The sequence below is a fragment of the Pogona vitticeps genome, chromosome 4, assembly GCF_051106095.1.
Source record: "Pogona vitticeps strain Pit_001003342236 chromosome 4, PviZW2.1, whole genome shotgun sequence".
Taxonomy (NCBI): Eukaryota; Metazoa; Chordata; class Lepidosauria; order Squamata; family Agamidae; genus Pogona; species Pogona vitticeps.
Window position 1 is genome coordinate 130,036,910 of NC_135786.1, and position 21,927 is coordinate 130,058,836.

General features: G+C 40.4%; 1 protein-coding gene across 1 annotated transcript; it reads right to left on the bottom strand.

The window, feature by feature from the left end:
• Window positions 1–184: 184 nt before the first annotated feature.
• LOC110082016 (protocadherin gamma-A12) lies at window positions 185–17,217 on the bottom strand. Its single transcript, XM_078393077.1, has 4 exons — window positions 16,592–17,217; window positions 5,980–7,880; window positions 319–1,815; window positions 185–247 (listed from the first exon to the last, which is right to left on the bottom strand). The coding sequence occupies exons 1-4, from the start codon at window positions 17,112–17,114 to the stop codon at window positions 185–187; spliced, it is 3,984 nt and encodes a 1,327-aa protein (XP_078249203.1). The 5' UTR covers window positions 17,115–17,217.
• Window positions 17,218–21,927: the final 4,710 nt, after the last annotated feature.

Consider the following 21,927-nt stretch of genomic DNA (forward strand, 5'->3'; position numbering starts at 1 on the left):
AGCATCTCTTTCAAGCATTGCTCGGGCTGTTTGAATCTCTCCCGTGTGGGAGCCAATGCTGAAGAGGGAGGGCTCTGTGGCCTGCAGCAGATGGAAGGAGAGCCAAGAATTGTGTCCAGAATCCGCATCCACGGCCACCACCTTGGTCACCAGATAACCCGGCTCTGCTGACCGAGGCACCATCTCAAAGAGGGATGATCCCTCCGTGGCTTGGGAAGGGTACAGAATCTGGGGGATGTTGTCGTTCCTATCCAAAACACAAACTGTCACCGGGACACTGCTATCAAGAGGTGGTGAGCCTCCATCTTGGGCCTTTACCTGAATCTGAAACTCCCTGAATTGTTCATAATCAAAGGAGCGCTGGGCATAGATGGCCCCAGTCTCGGAATTAATGGAGATATAAGAGGAGAGAGGCAGCTCTTCAAGGTTGCTACCCAGAATGGAGTAAGTGATTCTGGCATTGCGGTCCAGATCTGGGTCAGAGGCCTTCACCTGGAAGATGGACGCTCCGGATGGGTTGTTCTCTGGAATGTAGGCAGTATAGGAAGGTCGTTCAAAGAGCGGTGGGTTATCGTTGATATCCGAGATCCGTATGGAGATGGATTTGTGAGTGGAGAGAGGAGGTGTGCCTTTGTCAGTGGCTATGATTGTGACATTATATTCTGGAGTCCTTTCTCTGTCAAGGGAACCCTCAGTGAGGAGTTTGAAGTAATGATCTGAAGATGGGACTATCTGGAAAGGCACAAAATCCTGCAGGTGACAGACGACCTTCCCATTGTCTCCAGAATCCCTGTCAAGAACTTTGATGAGAGCAATTACAGCTCCCGGTGCAATATCTTCAGGAACTGGGCTGGACATGGAAGTAAGGATCACATCTGGAGCATTGTCATTTTCATCAAGCACCTCAATCTCCACATTGCAATGTGTTGCCAACCCACCTCCATCACTTGCTTGTATCACCATCACATAATTTTGTGTATCCTCAAAATCCATAGCCTCTTTAAGTGTTAGTTTTCCATCTCTTGAATCTAGATAAAATTTCTGCTCAGCAATTTCTGGGATGTTACTGAAAGTATAAATGATCTCAGCATTTGATCCTTTGTCACTATCAGAAGCTTTAACTTGAAGCACAGAGCTTCCTACAGGTGCATTTTCTTTTAGGCTTATCTTGTAGGTTTCCTGGGAGAAAACAGGTGTATTGTCATTTACATCAGTAACAACAACTTGTATGTTGGCAGTTCCAGTTTTTCTAGGTTCACCTCCATCTGTAGCTGTCAGGATCAAGTAGTGCATTTCTTCTTTTTCCCTGTCTAGTTGTTTCTGCAATATTAATTCTGCATATTTCTCACCATCTTTGGCCTCTTTTATTTCTAGATTAAAGTATGGATTTGGACTCAACTGATAGTTCTGGAGGGAGTTGATTCCAATGTCCTTGTCTTCAGCATTTCCAATAGGAAACCGAGCTCCTGGCAGATTAGACTCACTCGCTTTAAGGTCAATACTTTCTTTCCGGAAATGTGGGGCATGATCATTCACATCCTCGATAAAAATCTTTATGTGGAAAATATTCAAGGGATTTTGTGCCACAACCTCTAGGTTTAGGACACAAGTTGGTGATTTTCCACAAATCTCTTCCCGGTCTATCCTGTCCTTCACATACAGGTTGCCACTGTGTTCATTGAGAGAAAAGTACTGTTTTTCTGAAGAGATTGCAAGCCTGCGCTTTGCCAAGTCTCTCACCTCCAACCCCAGATCTTTAGCAAGGTTCCCCACAAAGGAGTCCTTCTCTGATTCCTCTGGAATGGAATAGTGAACCTGCTCAGATGCCACATAGCAGAACACAGACCAGACTATGAATAGAAATAGTACTTGCCTCTGTGTAGGCTCCTTGATTCCATCTATGTACCTTCTTTTCATTGTTGTCTTTGCCTTTTCTTTTATCTTTCTCCCCTCCAATTTAAGTCAGCTAGCTCTTTGCAGTAAGGCAGGAGAAATAGAGTCCTGTTAACTAACCCTTAAGAAACTGATAGCTTTCTTTGATGAGTAGTTTTGAAAACCAAACCTTCTGCTATCTGTTCTCTCCTGTCTGTTGAAATTTAATGGAAGGATATCGTTTCAGGAAACGTACATGTTAATTCACTGCTATTCCCTTCTTGTCCAACAGTGACACTCTGAGTTCGCTTGAGGAACTGTACATGGTGATATTTTTTTTCCCTATTATTCTCTATTAAATCAATTCCTCTCTTCAAGCTATGCTTGAAAATGTAACGTTCTTATGCATTTTTCACATACATTTCCCTTCTGATTGCCAAGGAGATCCTGTACACTTAATTTAATTCACATTATGACATCAGATCTTCTGATTTTAGAAAATAATGTAGCCTGACTTTCAAATTACTTTCTACTTCCCACAAACCATTATATGGGATACGTTTCAAATTCACCAGAATATTTATATTATAAATTAATTGAAAGTTGTAATATTTTAACACTTTGTTGTTCGATGATAAATGTTTTTAACCCATGAATTTTATGAAAACCTAAGGGGGTAGGGCGTTGTCTTACATGAGGTCAAACACATAACATTATCTGACTACTACTGGGAGATACCTCATGGAACTCCTCCGTCTTTATCCCCACCCTCCTGACTGTTGTTCGGACCTTCCACTTTCTGAGAAATAAGTGCTTTACTTGAGAAGTGAAGGAACTGGCAGGAAGGATAGGCTAGCTGCAAGAACAACTCTCGTTTCTAGCCCCGTGAAATACGGATCTGGATTCAGCTTGAGATGCAGAGATATTCTGTTGCTGGGGTGGGGGTTATATCTTGATCTCCTGCTACTCTTTGTTAAACTACTCACAATATATCAAACTGGGACAGACATTATTTACTGAGGGAAAGCTCAGCTCTACTAATTTTGCCATAGGTTTTTGTAAGCTCCAAATCAGTTTCCCTTTCATTCAAGAATATTCAAACTCTGTCTGTTTACCTCAATATAACTAATTAAGTGAACGGCTTACAAAATTCTGGCCATTCCCCTGTGCTGGCATTCCAAAAGAGTCTCGTTTACAGAGTGGCAAAATACCAGTCTTCTGCTTTTTATTTTAAAAATCCACATGAACTGCTGAATTCTGAACTGAATTCTGTCATAAATGAACTACATGTGTAAAAACATTTGATGCTTAGAACACCATGGAATTCATAGGCATCCTTCAATCTCGAGAGACTATGGTAACATGTTCTGTATGGAGGACTTGGAACAGCATCTGGTGTTTTGACGTTGTATGTGAAGCTGGAGTGTCCTCTCCAGGGCACGAAGCCTGGGTAAAATAATATGGAGGATAGGCTGTTACCCAAGCAGCAAATCACCCCTCTCCACATCATTGAAATAGTCCAATGGAAAGGCACGAGCCAATACAACTGGTTTCAGCGATGTCTCAGGAGTTGACAGAATGACACGAACTGCCTCCGGGACTCCGGCTCCGGAGTATGTGTGCAGTAAAGAAAGCAGTATAGGCAAGTCTGTAATTTCAAGCAACTGGTGGCAGTGCAGGTTAAACTGCAGAAGCCTCTGTGCTGCAAGGTCAGGAGATCAAGCAGTCGTAAGATCGAATCCACAAGGACCTGCTCTAGATGCAACTTATTGTGTTAAATTAATTCAGTGTGCTTTAGCAGATAAGAGTGATGGACTAGGACTCAGGACCACTGGGTTCAAATCCCTGCTCAGCCATGTTAAACTCACTGAGGGTGTGGCACTGTTTCACTTACCTAGAAAGCCCTATTAAAATCCCTGTAAGTGAGTTCTGACTTGAGGGCACATAACATAGCAAAAGTTGCAGTTAGAGTAGCCCATTTAAATAAATAAAACTCATGGAGGAGATAACTCAATAAATCTCCATTGATTCACTAGGCTTACTCCAGTGTAACAATTGCCTGAGGACTGGAGTAGAGAATCATAAAGCTGGCTTGAGACTTGTTGCAGGGCACAGAGGAAGAATAAAGTGGTGGTCTCCTACTTCCACGTGCAAAAACTAACCCAACCAGCAGTTGCATCTAGTTGAGCCACAGACAGAGGACAACATCCACCATCAGACCTGAAAGCAACTAGCTAACTTAAAAGATCAAACTTTTAGCAAGCTGCCCACACACCTGTACATGCGCAGTCTGTTGCAGAGTTTTGAATTTCTACACAGCAGAAATACAGAGATCCATAAGTTTCTTTACTTATAGGTAAAGGTAAAGGTTGCCCTTGACATTTAGTCTAGTCGTGTCCTACTCTAGGGCATGGTGCTCATCTCCATTTCCAAGCCATAGAGCGAGCGTTTTGTCCAAAGACAGTTTCCGTGGTTACGTGGCCAGTATGACTAGACACAGAACGCCGTTACCTTCCCAACGAGGTGGTTCCTATTTTATCTACTTGCATTTACATGCTTTCGAACTGCTAGGTCAGCAGGAGCTGGGACAAGTGACGGGAGCTCACTCTGTCTCATGGATTCGACCATGGAATTACTATTAACAATTAAAATGTGATGGACTGTCTTTGTATGAACTATTGCAGGCCCACTGCAGTACTCCTATTTCCTTTTCATTTTGTGGAACATCCAACTCTACAAACATTACTAACTCAACTTGTGAAAAAAGTTTTGCTATTATTTTTCTGTAACTTCATTTTCCTGAATATGTCAGGACGTTCTCCAGTATATTTGCTCCATTTTCCCCCTCTTTCTCTCTCTTCCTTTTGAAAAGGAAGGAATTAAGGAAGTCCACAGCATTCTAGTCCAGGACTGGGTAGTTTCCCTTGGGTGAAGGGATAAGGACAGAGCAAAATGGGTGTGATAAAAAATGTAATTCGAGTTATTTTCATTAGCTGTACACTTTATCATTCTCCTCCTTTCATTGCCTTAATTTCTACATTTTAGTTTAATTTAATTTTATTAGTATTAAATTTTACCATATTTTCATTTCAATTGTGATTTCATTGCACTTTCTCTTTTTCCATTGTTTTCCTTTTCACTGTAGTTTCCCTGTCCCTTTTATTTTCTATTACTTTTACATGTTTTTATTTCCCTTGCTTTTATTTCCCTTATTTTTATCTGTTCCTCAATAGGCTTTAGTTATTATAAAAAAATTAATTCCAAGTTACTAAACTGATTTCACAAGGGAGTTAAAATAAATGACCATCTAACCATCCAATAAAATATCTAACTTTCTGACCAAAAATTATGCTTCCATGGAAAAAAAATCTGAGCTTCCATGTGTGTTGTGTAGTTTTCTTTTTAAAAAATGAATTTAAAACATGCTAAACCCCAAATGTAGTTTTTTTCCCTAGTGGAACCACACTCTTAAGAATGGAAAAAAAGTAGCTTACACCGATCAAGGGTACACATTCTTTTCTTAAACTATAAGCTCAAACAAATCATGATAATTTCCAGTATGTGGTTTGTTTTGAAAGAAAAAAGGAGGGCAAATTTTCTTTCACTTTTGGGTTTTTGTTTAGTTTTTTTTTTATTTCCCCTCACATTTATTCAGAGTACATTCTTAAAATGCAGGAAGCTAGACCCTGGTTTTTAGAGAGGTTGACTTGCCTTCACCACTGTCAATGGATGCGAACAGGATGAAATGTACCATTCCTGATTAGCTGTAGCAGGATGAAATGTTTCCTATACTGAGAAATATGCACATAAAAACTGTATATTAAGGAAAAGGCCAACCTTTGGCAAGAAAGGTTTCTGTTTAGATAGACATTGCATTTTATAAATATGGAAAAACACATGTGGTCCTCCACCAGCATCCAGATATATTTCATCCTAGAAAAACGTTTCCACACAATCTAGCTTGATATACTTTCCACAGATGAATATTCTGTCACAAGTCAGAAGATGAGAAATCTGAATGAATAATGGCATAATTGAGGAAAAAATGTGTACTGATCATAAGAATTATGTTCTAGAAAAAAAATTATATGCTATCTACTTACTCACCTGGACAATGGGTAGATTCTCATTGTTCAAATCCAAATCCTCACCAAATAGGATAGGATCCCTTCCTTCAACATTTTCATGATTTTTCACAGTACCTGTAGAATTTGCCTTTGAAATATGAAACTGGCTTTTCCTAGAGTCTGTGGTCAGAGAAACCTCATGGCAATAAGAGTGGAGAAAAGCTCGGACTCCGTCAATCCCCACAAACTGTGACACAGGAACACCACTGAAATTCACACTGCCTGACTCAAGCAGCTGAGCATTTCTCCATCTGTACAACTTCAGGGCCAGCAAAACAAGGAGGAAGATGAAGAACAGGCAGGAGACAAAGGCCACGGCAACGACCAGGTAGAAGGTGAGATCTGATGGGTGATCTAAAGGAGCTGAAATGTTGGTCAGGTCTGTGAGTATTTCAGGAATGTTGTCAGCCAGCACCACAGTCACTGTCACTGAGGCAGAAAGAGATGGTTGCCCATTGTCCTTGACCAAAATCACCAGGTTTTGCTTGAGGGTGTCCTTCTCTAGAAAGAACCGAGCTGTCCTGATCTCTCCAGTGTGGAGTCCCACAGTGAACAGCCCGGGTTCTGTGGCCTTGATCAACTGGTAAGAGAGCCAAGCATTCTGGCCAGAATCTGCATCCACAGCCACTACCTTAGTGACCAGGTAACCAGGCTCTGAGGAGTGAGGGGCCAGCTCTATCCCAGTGGAGCCATCGGTGGGAGGGGAAGGGTACAGGATTTCTGGCGCATTGTCATTCTGATCCAGGATGAAGAGGGTCACAGAGACATTGGAGCTGAGGGGTGGGGAGCCTCCATCCTGGGCCTTCACCTGGAAGTTAATCTCCCTGATTTCTTCATAATCAAAAGAGCTCAAGGCATAGATGACTCCAGTCTCTGAGTTAATGGAGAGGTAGGAGGATAGAGAGGAGTCACCCATCTGATTGTCAATGATGGAGTAGCTGATTCTGGCATTCTCTTCCCAGTCTGCATCACTTGCTTGGAGTGAAAAGACTGAGGCTCCTCTTGGATTGTTTTCTACAAAATAAGAGGTGTAAACTCCCTTACTAAAGACTGGAGGGTTGTCATTTGTGTCTATCACCTGGAATGAAATAGCCTGAGAGGTAGATAGTGGTGGAATCCCCTCATCTGTTGCTGTAATGGTGACAGTGTAGGAAGCTGCTTGTTCCCTGTCAAGGGTTCTGTCTGTCACCAAAGTATAAAAATCATCCATCGTGTTCTTCAGTAGAAAAGGGAGGTTGCTGGGAATTGAACACTTAACCTTCCCATTGACTCCCGAATCTTGGTCTTGTACATTTAAAATGGCAAGAACAGTTCCTGTTGGTGAATTCTCGGGAACAGAGCTGACTATGAACATTGTTGCTAATTCAGGTGCATTGTCATTCAGGTCTGTAACTGTGATCCTAACTTCTGAACGGTCACTCAGCCCACCTCCGTCCACGGCTTGCACCTCAAATTCATAAAAAGATGATGCTTCAAAATCAAGGTTTCCCAGTAGAATAATTTCTCCTGTTGTAGAGTTTAACGAAAACATCTGGGAGTCTTTTCTTGTGATTTCCTGGAAAGAGTACTTTATTTCCCCATTGATTCCTTCATCTAAATCAGTGGCTCTTACTGTAGCTATTGTGGACCATCTGGGAACATTCTCCTTGACGCTCACTTCATAAAGTGCTTGGCTAAAAATCGGTGCGTTGTCATTAGCATCTAGCACAATGATGTGAATCTGCAGAGTACCAGATCTGATGGGATCGCCCCCGTCGGTAGCCATGAGGATAAGATCATAAACTGATTGTTCCTCCCTGTCCAGAGGTTTTTCCAATACCAGTTCAGCATGTCTTGCATTGTTTTGTCCTCTTTGAACCTCCAGTGAGAAATGGCTACTCCCTATGAGTTGATAACTCTGTACTGAATTTATCCCTAGATCTGGATCCTGAGCTTTAGGTAAAAGAAATCGTTCCTTAAGTGGAGATGTCTCACTGATTTTCATTTTCCATTCTTTCTGTAGAAACTGTGGCGCATTATCATTTATGTCTGTGACTTCCACTTCAATTTTATAAAGCTTTAACTTGCTTTCAATAAGAATCTGGAATATTAGCATGCATTTCTCTGCCTCCCCACAAATCTCCTCTCTGTCTATTCTCTCAGAAATCTGTAAATGCCCACTGTTGAAATTCAGAGAAAAATACTGGGTCATACCTTTACTGGAAACAATACGGAGTCCATGGTCTGAAACCTGCTTAGCATCCATTCCCAGGTCTTTAGCAATATTCCCCACAAAAGAGCTTCTGTGCATCTCCTCAGGAATGGAATAGTGGATTTGCCCAGACACTGCCTTCCAAGCAAGCACCAGGATAAACCATTGCAAGATTCTAGTTCTGTAATCCTCATTTTCTTCCATCGCATTACAGAAAGACGGGCAGTAATTATTGAGTTTTTTTGTGTTCCCCTTCTGTTTCTTCTAATTCAAGTTTAGAATATATTGAAGCCAATTTATTTCTCTGCACATGTATCAATTCTTCACTCCCTATGCTGTCAACCCGCCTGGTCTCATTTTTCGCATGCTTGAGGTTAAAAGCAAAGCTACTGAACTGGTTGGATTTCTTTTCCTTCTCATTCATTACTAGTGAACAGCGACACCCAGAGGCTCAAAACAAAACTATAGAAGACTCAGTGGAATATTTAAAGCTATATTTATTTATACTAATTTTTATTTTAGTATAATAAAAATTTATGCTAATTAAAATAATTTATACTAATTTTATACTGATTTTTGTCCTTTGTATAATTTCCAACTAGTAAAATCTCCATTACCAATATTCTTATGTCTTTATTAGTCAACCACTAACGGCACTTTGGATTTAACTGATACCATCTCACATTTATATCCCATCTTACTCAAAGTAAAGTAAGGAAAGTAAGGAAAGTTATTCTTCAACAATTTAATATTTAATATTAATAAGGTACATTAAACAATGCCTGCTACTATAACATATACAATTATGAAACATGCAACTCAGTCGAGCTCACTCATGCATCTTTCCTGACCCCTCCACACCTCTCTCACAGCCATATCCCTTTTCCCAAGGATAACCACCTCTCATTTCCCACTCCATATGCTTTGACGACTCCTATTTTTCATCCCTGCACATCTGCTTGTCACCAATATATTTAGCTTCATCATGTTTCTCACATGTTACCAGAACTATCTGGGATTCCTTCCTCCCCCCATGATTTGTTTCTCTAATGGCAAATGTTTACCTGGAATGACACAAAAATGTTGCACAGAATGCAGTGACGGATCGCACGCTGGCAGCACTCATACACAAAACCAAATGCATGGGATTGTCTCAACACAGGAAAGTGTTATGGAAATATCCACCTAGAGTAAATAATGCTCCCAAATTCTGAGGTAAATGAAAGAAGAAGAACGAAAGTACAGTATCCCAACAAAGCAGGCTTTGTGTTGCTGTATGCCAAGGGCAGCCATGTAGCCTACTCTTTCCTCTGTCCATTTATTTCTCCATTTTCTACCACATTCAGAGCCTTCTGTTTCCTGGGCCACTTTCTTCATTAAGAAAAAGGCAAGACAGATTTATCAGGTAGACTTCCCCCCACGGGGGTATTATGTAACCAAGGAGAAGGTCCACTCAAGCTCCCTTGCCTCACAGATCTCAAATGGAGGCTGAATGTATAAAAGGTCCTCTCTATTTCATAGACAATATGGGAAGAAAAGGTCATTGTCAGTATTCTGCCCACCACAAAGGAACCACTGATAGCATGTCCTGCAAGGAATCATCACTGGCTCTTGCATTGTTTGCCTCAATGGATTTTCATTGGTGTTGCTGACAAAGAGTGATTTGTCATGTAAAACTGACAAGCTGTACATCTTCAACAACAGAAGGAGCCAGACCAGATTTTCTTTGTTCATGTAAGAACTTAAGATCTTAAAGCCAAGATGTACATAATTAGGTTCCAGAATGTTAGCTTCTTTGCTACTATGGCAGCATGTCTACCAAAAGAGCGGCTAACTATACTCTTGTTACCCCTTACCAGTGCCTTCTAGGCTGTGCTACAAAATCATTAGCTTGTGACTGAAGGAACCAAAGAAGTTGCACATAGTTTCACAAAGCCTTATTTCCAAGACTAACCTCTACTTGTACAATTGGACAATTGAACCATTGAACAATTTGGGCAAAGTGGACTTTCTCAGGCTGAGGCCTGCCCAACTTCCCTCTCATTCACTGCTGTGGTCATCCTCTCAGCAACACGTCTGTCTGTCTGTCTGTCTGTCTGTCTGTCTGTCTTTCTCTTTTTCAATAGGGATGAAACCTTATACCATTGAGTCTTTTACCTTAAAACTGCTTTGGGTAAATTAGTTGACCATATTACTGCCTAATTGCCTGTCCCCTCCCCATTTTGCAATATACAAAAGCCACATGAAATGTAATATAACTGCACCCAGATAATGGATTCCCCTTATGAAAGATGCCATCAGCAAAGACATTTCTTTCAGTTAAGATGTCTGCCATGTCCAAACTATGACATGGAACCCTGTACAGCTTGTTGCCTTTACTGAGGTTTTCATGAAAATAATAATGCTTGCAAAAGCTGTCTCTGAACACAAGTTCCAGTCTTCATCATGGTACATCAGAAACTAATTTGTACTCTGTCTCAGATATTTCATTCTAGTGTAGATATTTTTGAGGGAACGTGCTTTATTCTTCTGTTAATGTAGAAACAGAATGCAAGATCCATGGCAATGAACTGTGGTTTTTTTTAGGAAAAATGAAGAAATATATCTATGTATCTACAGTATATAAATGTTAATGTATATATACATAATATAAAGTGGTAAAATTAATGCAATAAAATCTTTTGCAAATAGCACAAACCCATTACAATATATGGATATTTAAAGAAAACTGTGTGCAAGTAAAACCTAGTGTGAATGATTATACAGATGGTCTTGTTTTTGGAGGAAGAGACATTGGTCCTGGCAGAAGCAGCATGGGGTAGAACTGAGTGACTCAGGAAGTCCATGTTGCCAACAGAGACAACCTCCTAGGCCACATGCAACCAATGGGTTGCCCTTCCTGCGGTTTTTTTATTCTAAAGGTGGAAAAACAATGTTCCTGAGAACATTCTTATTCTCAATGTTCATTATATCCATTCCTTCACATTCGTGCCACAGACATTTAGAAACAAGACCTCATATTAGAAAGTGTGTACACAGTTTGTATTTTTTGAAGAATATTTCCCTTGTTTTCTCGAAGGCTTTCACAGATGGGATCCAATGGTTGTTGTAGGTTTTTTGGGCTGTTTGGCCGTGTTCTGGAGGTTTTTCTTCCTAATGTTTCACCAGTCTCTGTGGCCGGCATCTTCAAAAGAAAGGAGTTAGAACTCTGTCTGTGTTCTGGTGTAGTGTGTGGGATAGTTGAGTATTTGTAGTTATGGGATCAGCTTCTTCTCTTTTTCAGGAGATGGTTATGGTGATCAGTTTTTAGACACACACAAAAATTAAAGCAACATCATTTGCCAGTGCAGCACAGTGGCAAGGAAACTGTGCTACGGATCAGGAAGTCCTCTTTCAAATCTTATTTCAAGTGTGAACTCCTTATCAGCAATACATAATAATAATATTGGCATATTCAACAAGGTTGGGTCACAGCTAATCAAATCACTTTGAAAAGTAATTAATTGTATAACACTTCACAAGCCCCAAATAATTTATTTTTAGTATGATGTTCATATGTACTTATATTAGGTGTCAAATACTATTTTTTAAACAGTGATTTAATTTCTGTTTATGTAAATGGCCTGACTGGCTAAGAAGCAATAAAGTATTCGTATTGGTATTCATATTAGTTGCATTTCTGTCACTTAAAAAGAAGAAATATGTCTAAATGCCATCAAATATCCCTAAAAGATAGCTAGAAAATATTATTCATTACAACCCCAAAGCAAAGTACTTTCCATTCGTCATGTTAATTTTGAATTGTGACTTCGTTAAACCATTATGAAAGAAGCAACTCATTATAAGTTACACTATTATTCATGCCTTGTTATTTCCCAACTCTGAGCCAGATTATAAGACTGTAGGGCTGTGCACATGTTACACAGATATGGGATAAAACTATGGGCTACACTATCTCTTTGCACCAAGAACATCACAGGTAGCAATAATCCATTCAGATCTCCTCCACAATAAAGAAAGCAATGACGGGAATTTCAGAACCATACTTGCAGTTCCATCTCTGTCTAGTTGTTGAGATGTGAGAGACCTGTACTTCTGTATTCAGTTTTATTGGGAAGCTAAACTAGGCTAGGCTGAGAAATGATATAGGAGTTCAAGTTCAGTATAAAAGAAAAATGCTTCAGTCAATGCATATAGCAGATTATTTTTCCTCATCATAAATATACACCTTTGTTTCCCATTCTGTTCTCTTGCCTCCATCCAACTTGGAAAATGTGTTTCTACATGTTCTTTACTATTCATTTAAAGATTATCAGTCCATGATTTTCTTTATGTAGGTTTCCCTCTTTCACACTACACTGATGGCACGATATTACCTGAAAATATGCCTCCAAAGAATTGTTATTGAGTGCCTAGGGCAACAACACTTAAGATTAATTATCTTCATATCATGCTCGCAGTCTACATGGAGGTATTTCAGTGATTCGGCCATTGTTGCAAATGGCAGGCTGGGGGCCTTAGATATGTGCCAGTAATTGTTGTTGTTGTTTATTCTATATGTCATGTCCGACTCTTTGTGACCCCATAGACCAGAGCATGCCAGGCCCTCCTGTCTTCCACTGCCTCCCAGAGTTGGCTCAAATTCATGTTGGTAGCTTCAATGATGATTTATTCTGCATATAAGTTAAATAAGCCAGGGGGAAATATACAGCCTTGTTGGTCTCCTTTCCCAATTTTGAACCAATCAGTTATTCCATATCCAGTTCTAACTGTTGCTTTCTGTCCCACATATAGATTTCTCAGGAGATAGACAAGGTGGTCAGGCACTCCTATTTCTTTAAAAACTTTCCATGGCTTGTTGTGGTCGACACAGTCAAAGGCTTTTGCGTAGTCAATGAAGCTGAAGTAGATGTTTTTCTGGTTTTCTCCATAATCCAATGCATATTAGCAATTTGGTCTCTAGTTCCTCTGAGTTCCTCTGCCCCTTCAAAATCCAGCTTGTACTTCTGGGATTTCTCTGACCACATACTGCTGAAGCCTACCCTGTAGGATTTTGAGCATAACCTTCTTAATTCTTACATGAGAAGGGTTTTTGGGCAGATCAGTTAAAACTTCCACACTGCAGACTAAATCTGTTTACATCATACCTTACAGATACTGTATTAAATGAAGCTTTCCTCATCATGAAATTTTTAAGAATGTCCCACCCAATAATCATTTTTGTTTGTCATTCAGTATATACTTCTGTATCAGTTAAGTTCGTGCCATATTCCCATGCACTGTCCTGCCCTACCTGGAGGATTCTTCCCTTTAGGATTAAAGCCAGGAGGACATGTCTCAGCTGGACTGATTGGAATTGGAAGAAGAACTCAAGGCCAGCTGTCAGTCCCTCCCTAGAGAAACTGGAGGCAGAGGCAGGCCCTGGTTCCTCCTGAGATAATCCACTTATTTCAGATGGGGAGAAAACCTCTGAAGATGAACAACTCCCAGGCCCCAGGGGATGAAAGCATTACATAGAGCAGGATAGCCAGACCCAGCCAAGGCAGAGTGCAAAGTTCCAACAGAGGATGCCTTAGTTTTACCTGACTGAGTGTAGGTGTGCCAGGGAGACACCAAGCCACAGGTGCATAAAAAAGCTCAGCTCAGTGCTGGAAACAGCTCTGGCTGCCTTGCTCCTTGTTTTTACCATTTCATGCACTGCTGTGTAATTGATCTCCTGACAACCCAACTCAGCTTATGCACTGCACTTCTAGCTGCGTCCTGTTTGGACTGATGGCCCTATATGACATCAACAGATGTCTGTCTTTGTCATATGCTCCCCAAACTCTCTGATACTGTCTCCTTGTGTACAACAAGACCTGACATTTCTACTCTGCTTTCAATAACCCCTGAAGATACTCATTCTCATTAGGATTACACTGTAGATAGACTGGGCACAAGCTGCTTAAGACCAGCACATCAGCTATGTTATTGCATTTGTTTCTCACATTCTAAATTATATAAATTTGATATGGAACAATTCATACAAATATTTTTCCTTCTCTGAATAGTGGAAAAAACTAAAGAAAGAGTTAACTTCAACCATCAAAATAAATATAACAGAAATGTGGTTTTTTTTTTTTTTTTGGTTTGGTAGTTTCCCAGAACAAAAGAAAAAACAAATATATGATCTGTAGTATATTTCAGATGACACACATGTTTACTCAAAGGAAAGGCCAGCTCCATACAATGAGTTATTCTCAACATATCCATAACAGGGTGTCTAAGTGTACCCACTAAAAAAAGCAATCGTAAATTCCCAGAAATATGCAATTAAAGAAGAAGAGTGCAAAAATAACAAACATAGAAATAAAAAACAATGAAAAACAAACAAACACCAACATAGGCACATTACTAAACAAACAAGACAATTTTAAAAGCAGAACACAGATGCTGAATTTCTGTCAAGTTTAATCAGAGCCCCAAAACAAAACCTGGTTAATCTAAAATTGTTTACTCACCTGAATCAGGACTGGCTCACCATTATTCAAGTTTAAATCAACACCAGAAAGTATTGGGTCCTTTGCCTCACTAGTTTGTTCAGTGTTCATAGTGCCTGAATAGTTTGCCTTTGAAATGTTAAACTGGCTTTTCCTAGAGTCCCTAGTCAGAGAAACCTCATGGCAATAAGAGTGAAGAAAGGCCCGGACTCCATCAATCCCCACAAACTGTGACACAGGAACACCACTGAAATTCAAACTCCCAGACTCAAGAAGCTGAGCATTTCTCCATCTGTACAACTTCAGGGCCAGCAAAACAAGGAGGAAGGTGAAGAACAGGCAGGATACAAAAGCTACAGCAACCACCAAGTAAAAGGTGAGATCTGATGGGGGATCTATGGGGGATGAGATGCTGCCCAGGTCTGAGAGGATTTCAGGAATGTTGTCAGCAAGCACCACAGTCACTGTCACTGAGGCAGAAAGAGATGGTTGCCCATTGTCCTTGACCAAAATCACCAGGCTTTGCTTGAGGGTATCCTTCTCTAGAAAGAACCGAGCTGTCCTGACCTCTCCAGTGTGGAGTCCCACAGTGAACAGCCCGGGCTCCGTGGCCTTGATCAACTGGTAAGAGAGCCAAGCATTCTGGCCAGAATCTGCATCCACGGCCACTACCTTAGTGACCAGGTAACCAGGCTCTGAGGAGCGAGGGGCCAGCTCTATCCCAGTGGAGCCATCGGTGGGAGGGGAAGGGTACAGGATTTCTGGCGCATTGTCATTCTGATCCAGGATGAAGAGGGTCACAGAGACATTGGAGCTGAGGGATGGGGAGCCTCCATCCTGGGCCTTCACCTGGAAGTTGATCTCTCTGATCTCTTCATAGTCAAAAGAGCTCAAGGCATAGACAGCCCCAGTCTCAGAGTTAATGGAGAGGTAGGAAGACAGAGAGGAGTCACCCATCTGATTGTCAACGATGGAATAAGCAATTCTGGCATTCTCTTCCCAGTCTGCATCATCTGCTTTTAATGAAAACACCAAGGATCCTCTGTTGTTATTCTCAACACAGTAGAACGTATAATGGGATTTCTCAAATACTGGTGGGTTGTCGTTTGCATCTAAAATACGTAGTGGAATTACCGTAGATGTAGAAAGAGGAGGGATTCCATGGTCAGTAACTGTGATGGTGATATTGAAAAATGACACTCGTTCCCTGTCAAGGACACCCTCAGTTTCCAGATTGTAAAAGTTATCAATAGACTTCTTTAGCTGGAAGGGGATGTTGTTGGGGACTGAGCATGTCATTTCTCCATTGATTCCTGAATCTCGATCTTGTACATTCAGAATGGCAATGACGGTTCTGGGGGGTGAATTTTCTAGCAATGTGTTGGTGACAAAGGTAACTATTAATTCAGGCGCATTATCATTCATGTCTGTAACAGTGAAAACAACCTTTGATCTGGCACTTAGTCCTCCTCCATCTTTTGCTTGTACTTCGAATTCATAGAAAGATGATTCCTCATAATCAAGGTTGCCTAGAAGAGTAATTTCACCTGTTGTGGAATTAATCCAAAAAATTGGAAAGTTAAGTTTTGTAGTTGGTGTAAGGGAATATTTTATCTCCCCATATATCCCATGATCAGGATCAGTGGCAGTTAGAGTAACTACATGGGATCCTATAGGAATATTTTCTTCAACACTCAATTCATAAAATGCTTGATTGAAAACCGGTGCATTGTCGTTTGCGTCCAGAACTTTCACTTTGATTTCCATAGTGCCGGATCTGATTGGGTCACCTCCATCAGCAGCTGTGAGGATGAGATCATAAGCCGATTGCTTCTCCCTGTCCAGAGGTTCTGCCACGACCAGTTTAATATGTTTGACACTATTTTCCCCTATATGAACATCCAGGAAAAAATGGTCAGTGCCAGTAAGTTTGTAGTCCTGTACAGAATTTAGTCCCAAATCTGGATCCCAGGCTTCAGGCAATGGGACCTGGAATCCTAGTGCAGAAGCCTCATTGATCTCCAGTTCCTGTTCCCCAACTGGGAAGTGGGGAGCATTATCATTTATGTCTGTAATTTCCACTTCAATACCATAAAGCTTCAGTTTACTCTCAATAAAAACCTGGAACTTTAAAATGCATTTTTCTGCTCTTCCACAGATTTCCTCCCTGTCAATTCTCTCAGAGGTTTGCAAATGTCCACTATTGACATTCAATGTAAAATACTGACTCTTACCTACATTGTGAACAATGCGGAGCCCCTGGTCTGAAAACTGCTGCCTGTCCATTCCCAGGTCTTTAGCAATATTCCCCACAAAGGAGCCCTTGTGCATCTCTTCAGGAATGGAATAGTGGATCTGCCCAGAAACAGCCTTCCAGACAAACATCATGATAAGACATTGCAGGATTCCTCCTTTGCAGGTCCATCGCTTCTGTGTTTCTTCCATTCTCTTACAGCAGGATAAAGGCTCCTAGTTCTAGTTCCAAAGATATTGTATTTTCTCCAAGATAACATGCAAAATCTGTGTCTATTCTGTTCTTTTCGCCATCAGCCAGCCTGTTCTTATTATTAGTTATTTTGCACTGATGGTTAGCAGAAGAGCTGCTCTAGATTGGCTGCATGTTATTTTCTCTTCCCTGTTGGTGAACAGTGACACCCGGAGGCTCTACACCAGACTGCAGAAATCTTAGTTTTCAAATTTCAAACATCTTTCTATCTACATCATTGCTTCCTTTTTAAAAAATAAAAGTTATATGTTGTCCTTTTTGGAAGATGTTTATGAAAATAGAAATGTATAAGCCTTATATTTATTTGATATCTATGTTTTTTCTTTGCGTCTGAATTTAGTCATTAGAATAAATAAGAACCTAAATTGCGCTGATTTATTCAAACTGAATAGGGATACGATCTTGAAACGTATGAAGTTTTCAGTTCCTCTACAATGTTGGAATGTCCAGAATGAACCCTTGTATGGATTGTTAACTGGCTTTTTCAAAGTGTTATTTGAAATAAGTATTTTTCATGGAACTATTTAAAACAGAAGACTTGTACTTCCTGATGTTTTCATACTAGTTATAATATCAATATCCTACTTTTAGCAGTTCTTCAAAACAACTAAAAAAATAGAAGGTTTTAATATCAATTGGTCTGGATGCTTATATTGACTCAAAATGCTTAATTAACTCTTTCTCTGTGTTGGTCCAGCTCTATAAGGCCTCTATCTACCCCACACTGTTTTGCTGCCTTTTCTCTGAGCAAGGCTCCTTTCCCTGCCAGAAAGAAATCTGATGCTCCATTTCCTCAGGGCTAACTTTTATCCTTCTGTCAGCTTTATTTTCCCTGATACTGTTGCATCACAAGGAGATAACAGACTAAAGAGACTTTCCAGTCAAGGGCCCTATTCGTCACAAGGCACTCTGCACTTATTCTATCAGTCTCTTTTCAATGGATGTTTTATGGTGAGGAAAAAGGATAACACCTGGTGGGAGACTATGGTGTCTGGACCCCTCTCTGCCAACATCCAGTAAAAATCCATGATTGAAGAAGAAGCATTTTTTTGTCTGGAAGCATCTTGGAACTTGAATCAGGAAAGCCACAGTTCAAAACTCCATCTGAGCTGGCCCCCGGCTAGCCATTCTCTCTGCATCACACTCTTTCCCTCCCCTACAACACAACAGCAATAATCTAACTAGCACAGCTGGATTATCTATGTATGTAGACGTGGAGCGGTTGTATCCTTTGCAATTTTATTCCTCACATTGTCTCCTAAAGAACACTAAGCCAAGAAAGAATTAAAGCTAATGAAGCTTAGGATTTCTAAAATCTATCATGAAATATGGAAAAGAACAAAAAAAGGTCTGAACAGCATTCACAGGTTATGTATATATACACCCAAGTCCAAAGGTCTTCCCTGATCATGTTCAAATGAGACTTCAAATAAAAGAGACAACTTTCTTTAGTTACACAAATCCTAGTTCACTTAGTAGTTTGTTAGACATCAGTAGCAGGCGACGTTCTGCTCTTTCATTAGAGCTGCTGATGTTCTGCTGCTCCTTCTGCAGACCTAGCTTGATTGGCAAGATGGAAATGGACTGCATTTGAACACAGAAAGGAAGGACAAGATGTTGCATTGCTTTCTAGAAAGGGGTGAAATTTGCCATCCCATTCACTAGACACGCTAATTTGCTTCCAAAATTAACCTTCATATTGGCGATAGAACGAGCGCTGGATGTTACACTTTTACACACACAGAACATGATCCAGGATGAATGTACATGAGCCAGCAAACAGAATTATGTAATCACATGGCCAGGCCAGAGTGTTTTTCACAATGTTTTCATATGAAACTGGAGAGAGTGTGTGTCTCAACTTTTACCATTACTAGTTGTGTATCAGTTGCCATCTGTTTGATATGATTCTACTTTCCACACTGGAACTGCCCCAGAAAACAGAAATGGATCACCCTTTTGACTTCATCTCTTAACTTATACAATCCAAAGGACAGGGTAGGTGATACCTTTATTAAACCACTAAAAATCACAAACACTAGCCTTCAACCTACACAGGTCTTCATCAGGCTGGATACCTGTTGTATATGATACAGTTTAAAAAGTATATGCACATTCCACATGTTAGGAGTGTAGGTTTCAAATTCAACCTCAGGTAGCTGTTGATGGTTTATGTCCCCCAACTCCCCAAACAAAGGGATGCTAGGAGTTCAGCATTTCCCCCTTTCCCCTATGCAAGTGCCATACGAAATGCTACTTGGCTTCAGTACTTTGGAATTGAATCTACATTAAGCATCGCCCTGCATAACAGAACACAGGATGATCTTCTGAGGTTTTGAACAGGGTCATGTGTGTTTCAGAGTATAGTCAGTTTGTGAATCTCAGGTTTACTCTGCCACTCAGAATCTGTGCTCTGTCTTTTCAGCACATGTATTTTTGAGGATATGGAGGATTTGGGCACTTTAGAAAAAATGAAGCAAAACTCTTAGATTTTCATTTTTGAAAGAATATCTATACCTCTGTACACACATGTGTACAAGCACAAAGGCACAAGTGCTGTTTCCTTATACAGTGGTGCCTTGCTAGATGATGATAATCCGTTCCACTGAAATCGCTATTTAGCGAAATCATCGTCTAGCGAAAAGCATTTCTCCATTGGAATGCATTGAAACCTGTTTAATGTGTTCCAATGGGGAAGAATCGTCATTGTCTAGTCAAGATCGGCCATTGGAAAGCCACTTTGCGAACCGCTGATCAGCTGTTTAAATAGCTGTCTTGCGAAGCTTAGGTCCCGAAAACACCCATTTTGCGAGCGAGGAGGGAGCTGTCATAATCATTGTCAAGCGAAAATTGGTTTGCGAAGCAGGGACCAAACATTGTCCAGCAAAATTCCCCCATAGGAATCATCATTTTGCAAATCGCTATAGTGATCGCAGAAAATCAATGTCTAGCGAAAAAACTGTCATGTGGGGTAACTGTCTAGCGAGGCACCACTGTACATTCTTCATATGAAGACAAAAGTATGTTTCATTCCTTTTCTATCTCAAAGGGAGCAACAGTTGTATCTTGTCAACTCCTTCTTGTATCTTAGACTCTTTAAATGTAATCATCCTGCTACTGGATCTTCTGCAATTATATAGTAACTTATTCATACAGTAGTTGTACCATTTTCCATTTGATATTTGTTCAGCATTCTCCAGTAGATAGTTATACATAAGAGCAACTGGCTGAAACTGGAATCAGATGTAAATATCAATATTATCATAAATTATCTGGCTACTGCTGTACCATTCTGTGGCCAGAGGTGGCCTGGAAAAACCAGCAGGGCAAGTCTTCAGACATATATAGCCTATTTGGCTCTATAGTAGCTTACAGGACCTGGGGGCACATATACAGTTGATTTGCATTATCAGCCTGGAGAATTCAGAGTGCTCCACATTACCATCTGCCTCTACCCAAACCTAAAGTCATCCCATTCAGCCCCAGCTCCCAGCTTCCAACCCTTCATCTCTCACAATTTACTAGATAACATACTGAAAGACTCCTCTCATCCGGGACATCAGCTCTTTAAACTATTACCATCGAGAAGGAGATTCAGGGTATTGAAAGCAAGGACAAGCAGATTCAAGAACAGCTTCTACCCAAGTGCAGTATTGAGTTTAAATGCGGGGTCATAAGTTTTTGGTGGAATTTTAATTGCTGGGAGAAACGGGGTATCTATATTTGTATGGTGAGTGTTGTGTATATTTTAACTTTTTTTGTAGTGGTGTTGTCCAGTTTTACCTTGGGGAAGAGCACCTCATTTCGTTGCACCCACTTGTGAGTGCAATGACAAATAAATTTCTTATGTCTTATGTCTTATGTCTTATAAATACTGGAAGAATATCAGCATACAAAAGAACAAAATGAGATTGTTCTAAAATTGCAGTCACCACTTTGTTTTTACTTTCATCTGAACATCTAACTCAGTTGAAAAAAATCCTCCTTTCAAGTCCTCCTTTGATTAATGGCTCAGCTACAATGATAATTTTGGAGCGGACTGATGTGGGCTAAGCTGGGTTGCTTGGGATGGAGATGCGATATACCATTTGGTGCGATTCTCGCATCCAAAAAGCATATTGTAGTTCAAGCAACAAAATTTGGTCTGGCTGCAGACAGTTTCTTTACCAGCCCTTCAGACAAGGTAAGTGTGTGTGTGTGTGTGTGTGTGTGTGTGTGTGTGTGTGTGTGTGTGTGTGTTTGCACACATTTACCTTGTCTGAAGGTAAAGGATATATATATAAAAACACCACCAGACCAAAAAAACGATATATATAATTCCATGGCCGGAGTGTCACTCCATGGCCAGAGTGTCACTATGTTGGTAAACCTACGTATGTGAACAGTTGTAAGGGCATTGGTAGATGTTGCATCTTTCCAGTGATAAAGCTCTGGGAGTGGATGCTGGGTCAATTGAGTGCAATGCATTTGCTTCCAAGGCACCAGTGCAAAAGAGGAAAATCTACCCATCAGGAAACAGTACCCAATATATTGATGTACCATTAAAAAAAAATAAGTTAAGGAGCTACTGCCCCATAAAACGAGAGAGAAAATAAATTGGTACCACAGTATAGCTGGCCATAATTATTCAAATGGAAGAAAATGAATTGATAATGTTAAAACACATTAGGATGCTCATCCAGGTATATATACCACTTGACCATGATGCATTACAATATAGGTATGGAAAGTACTGTTAGAAGTGGGGAACAT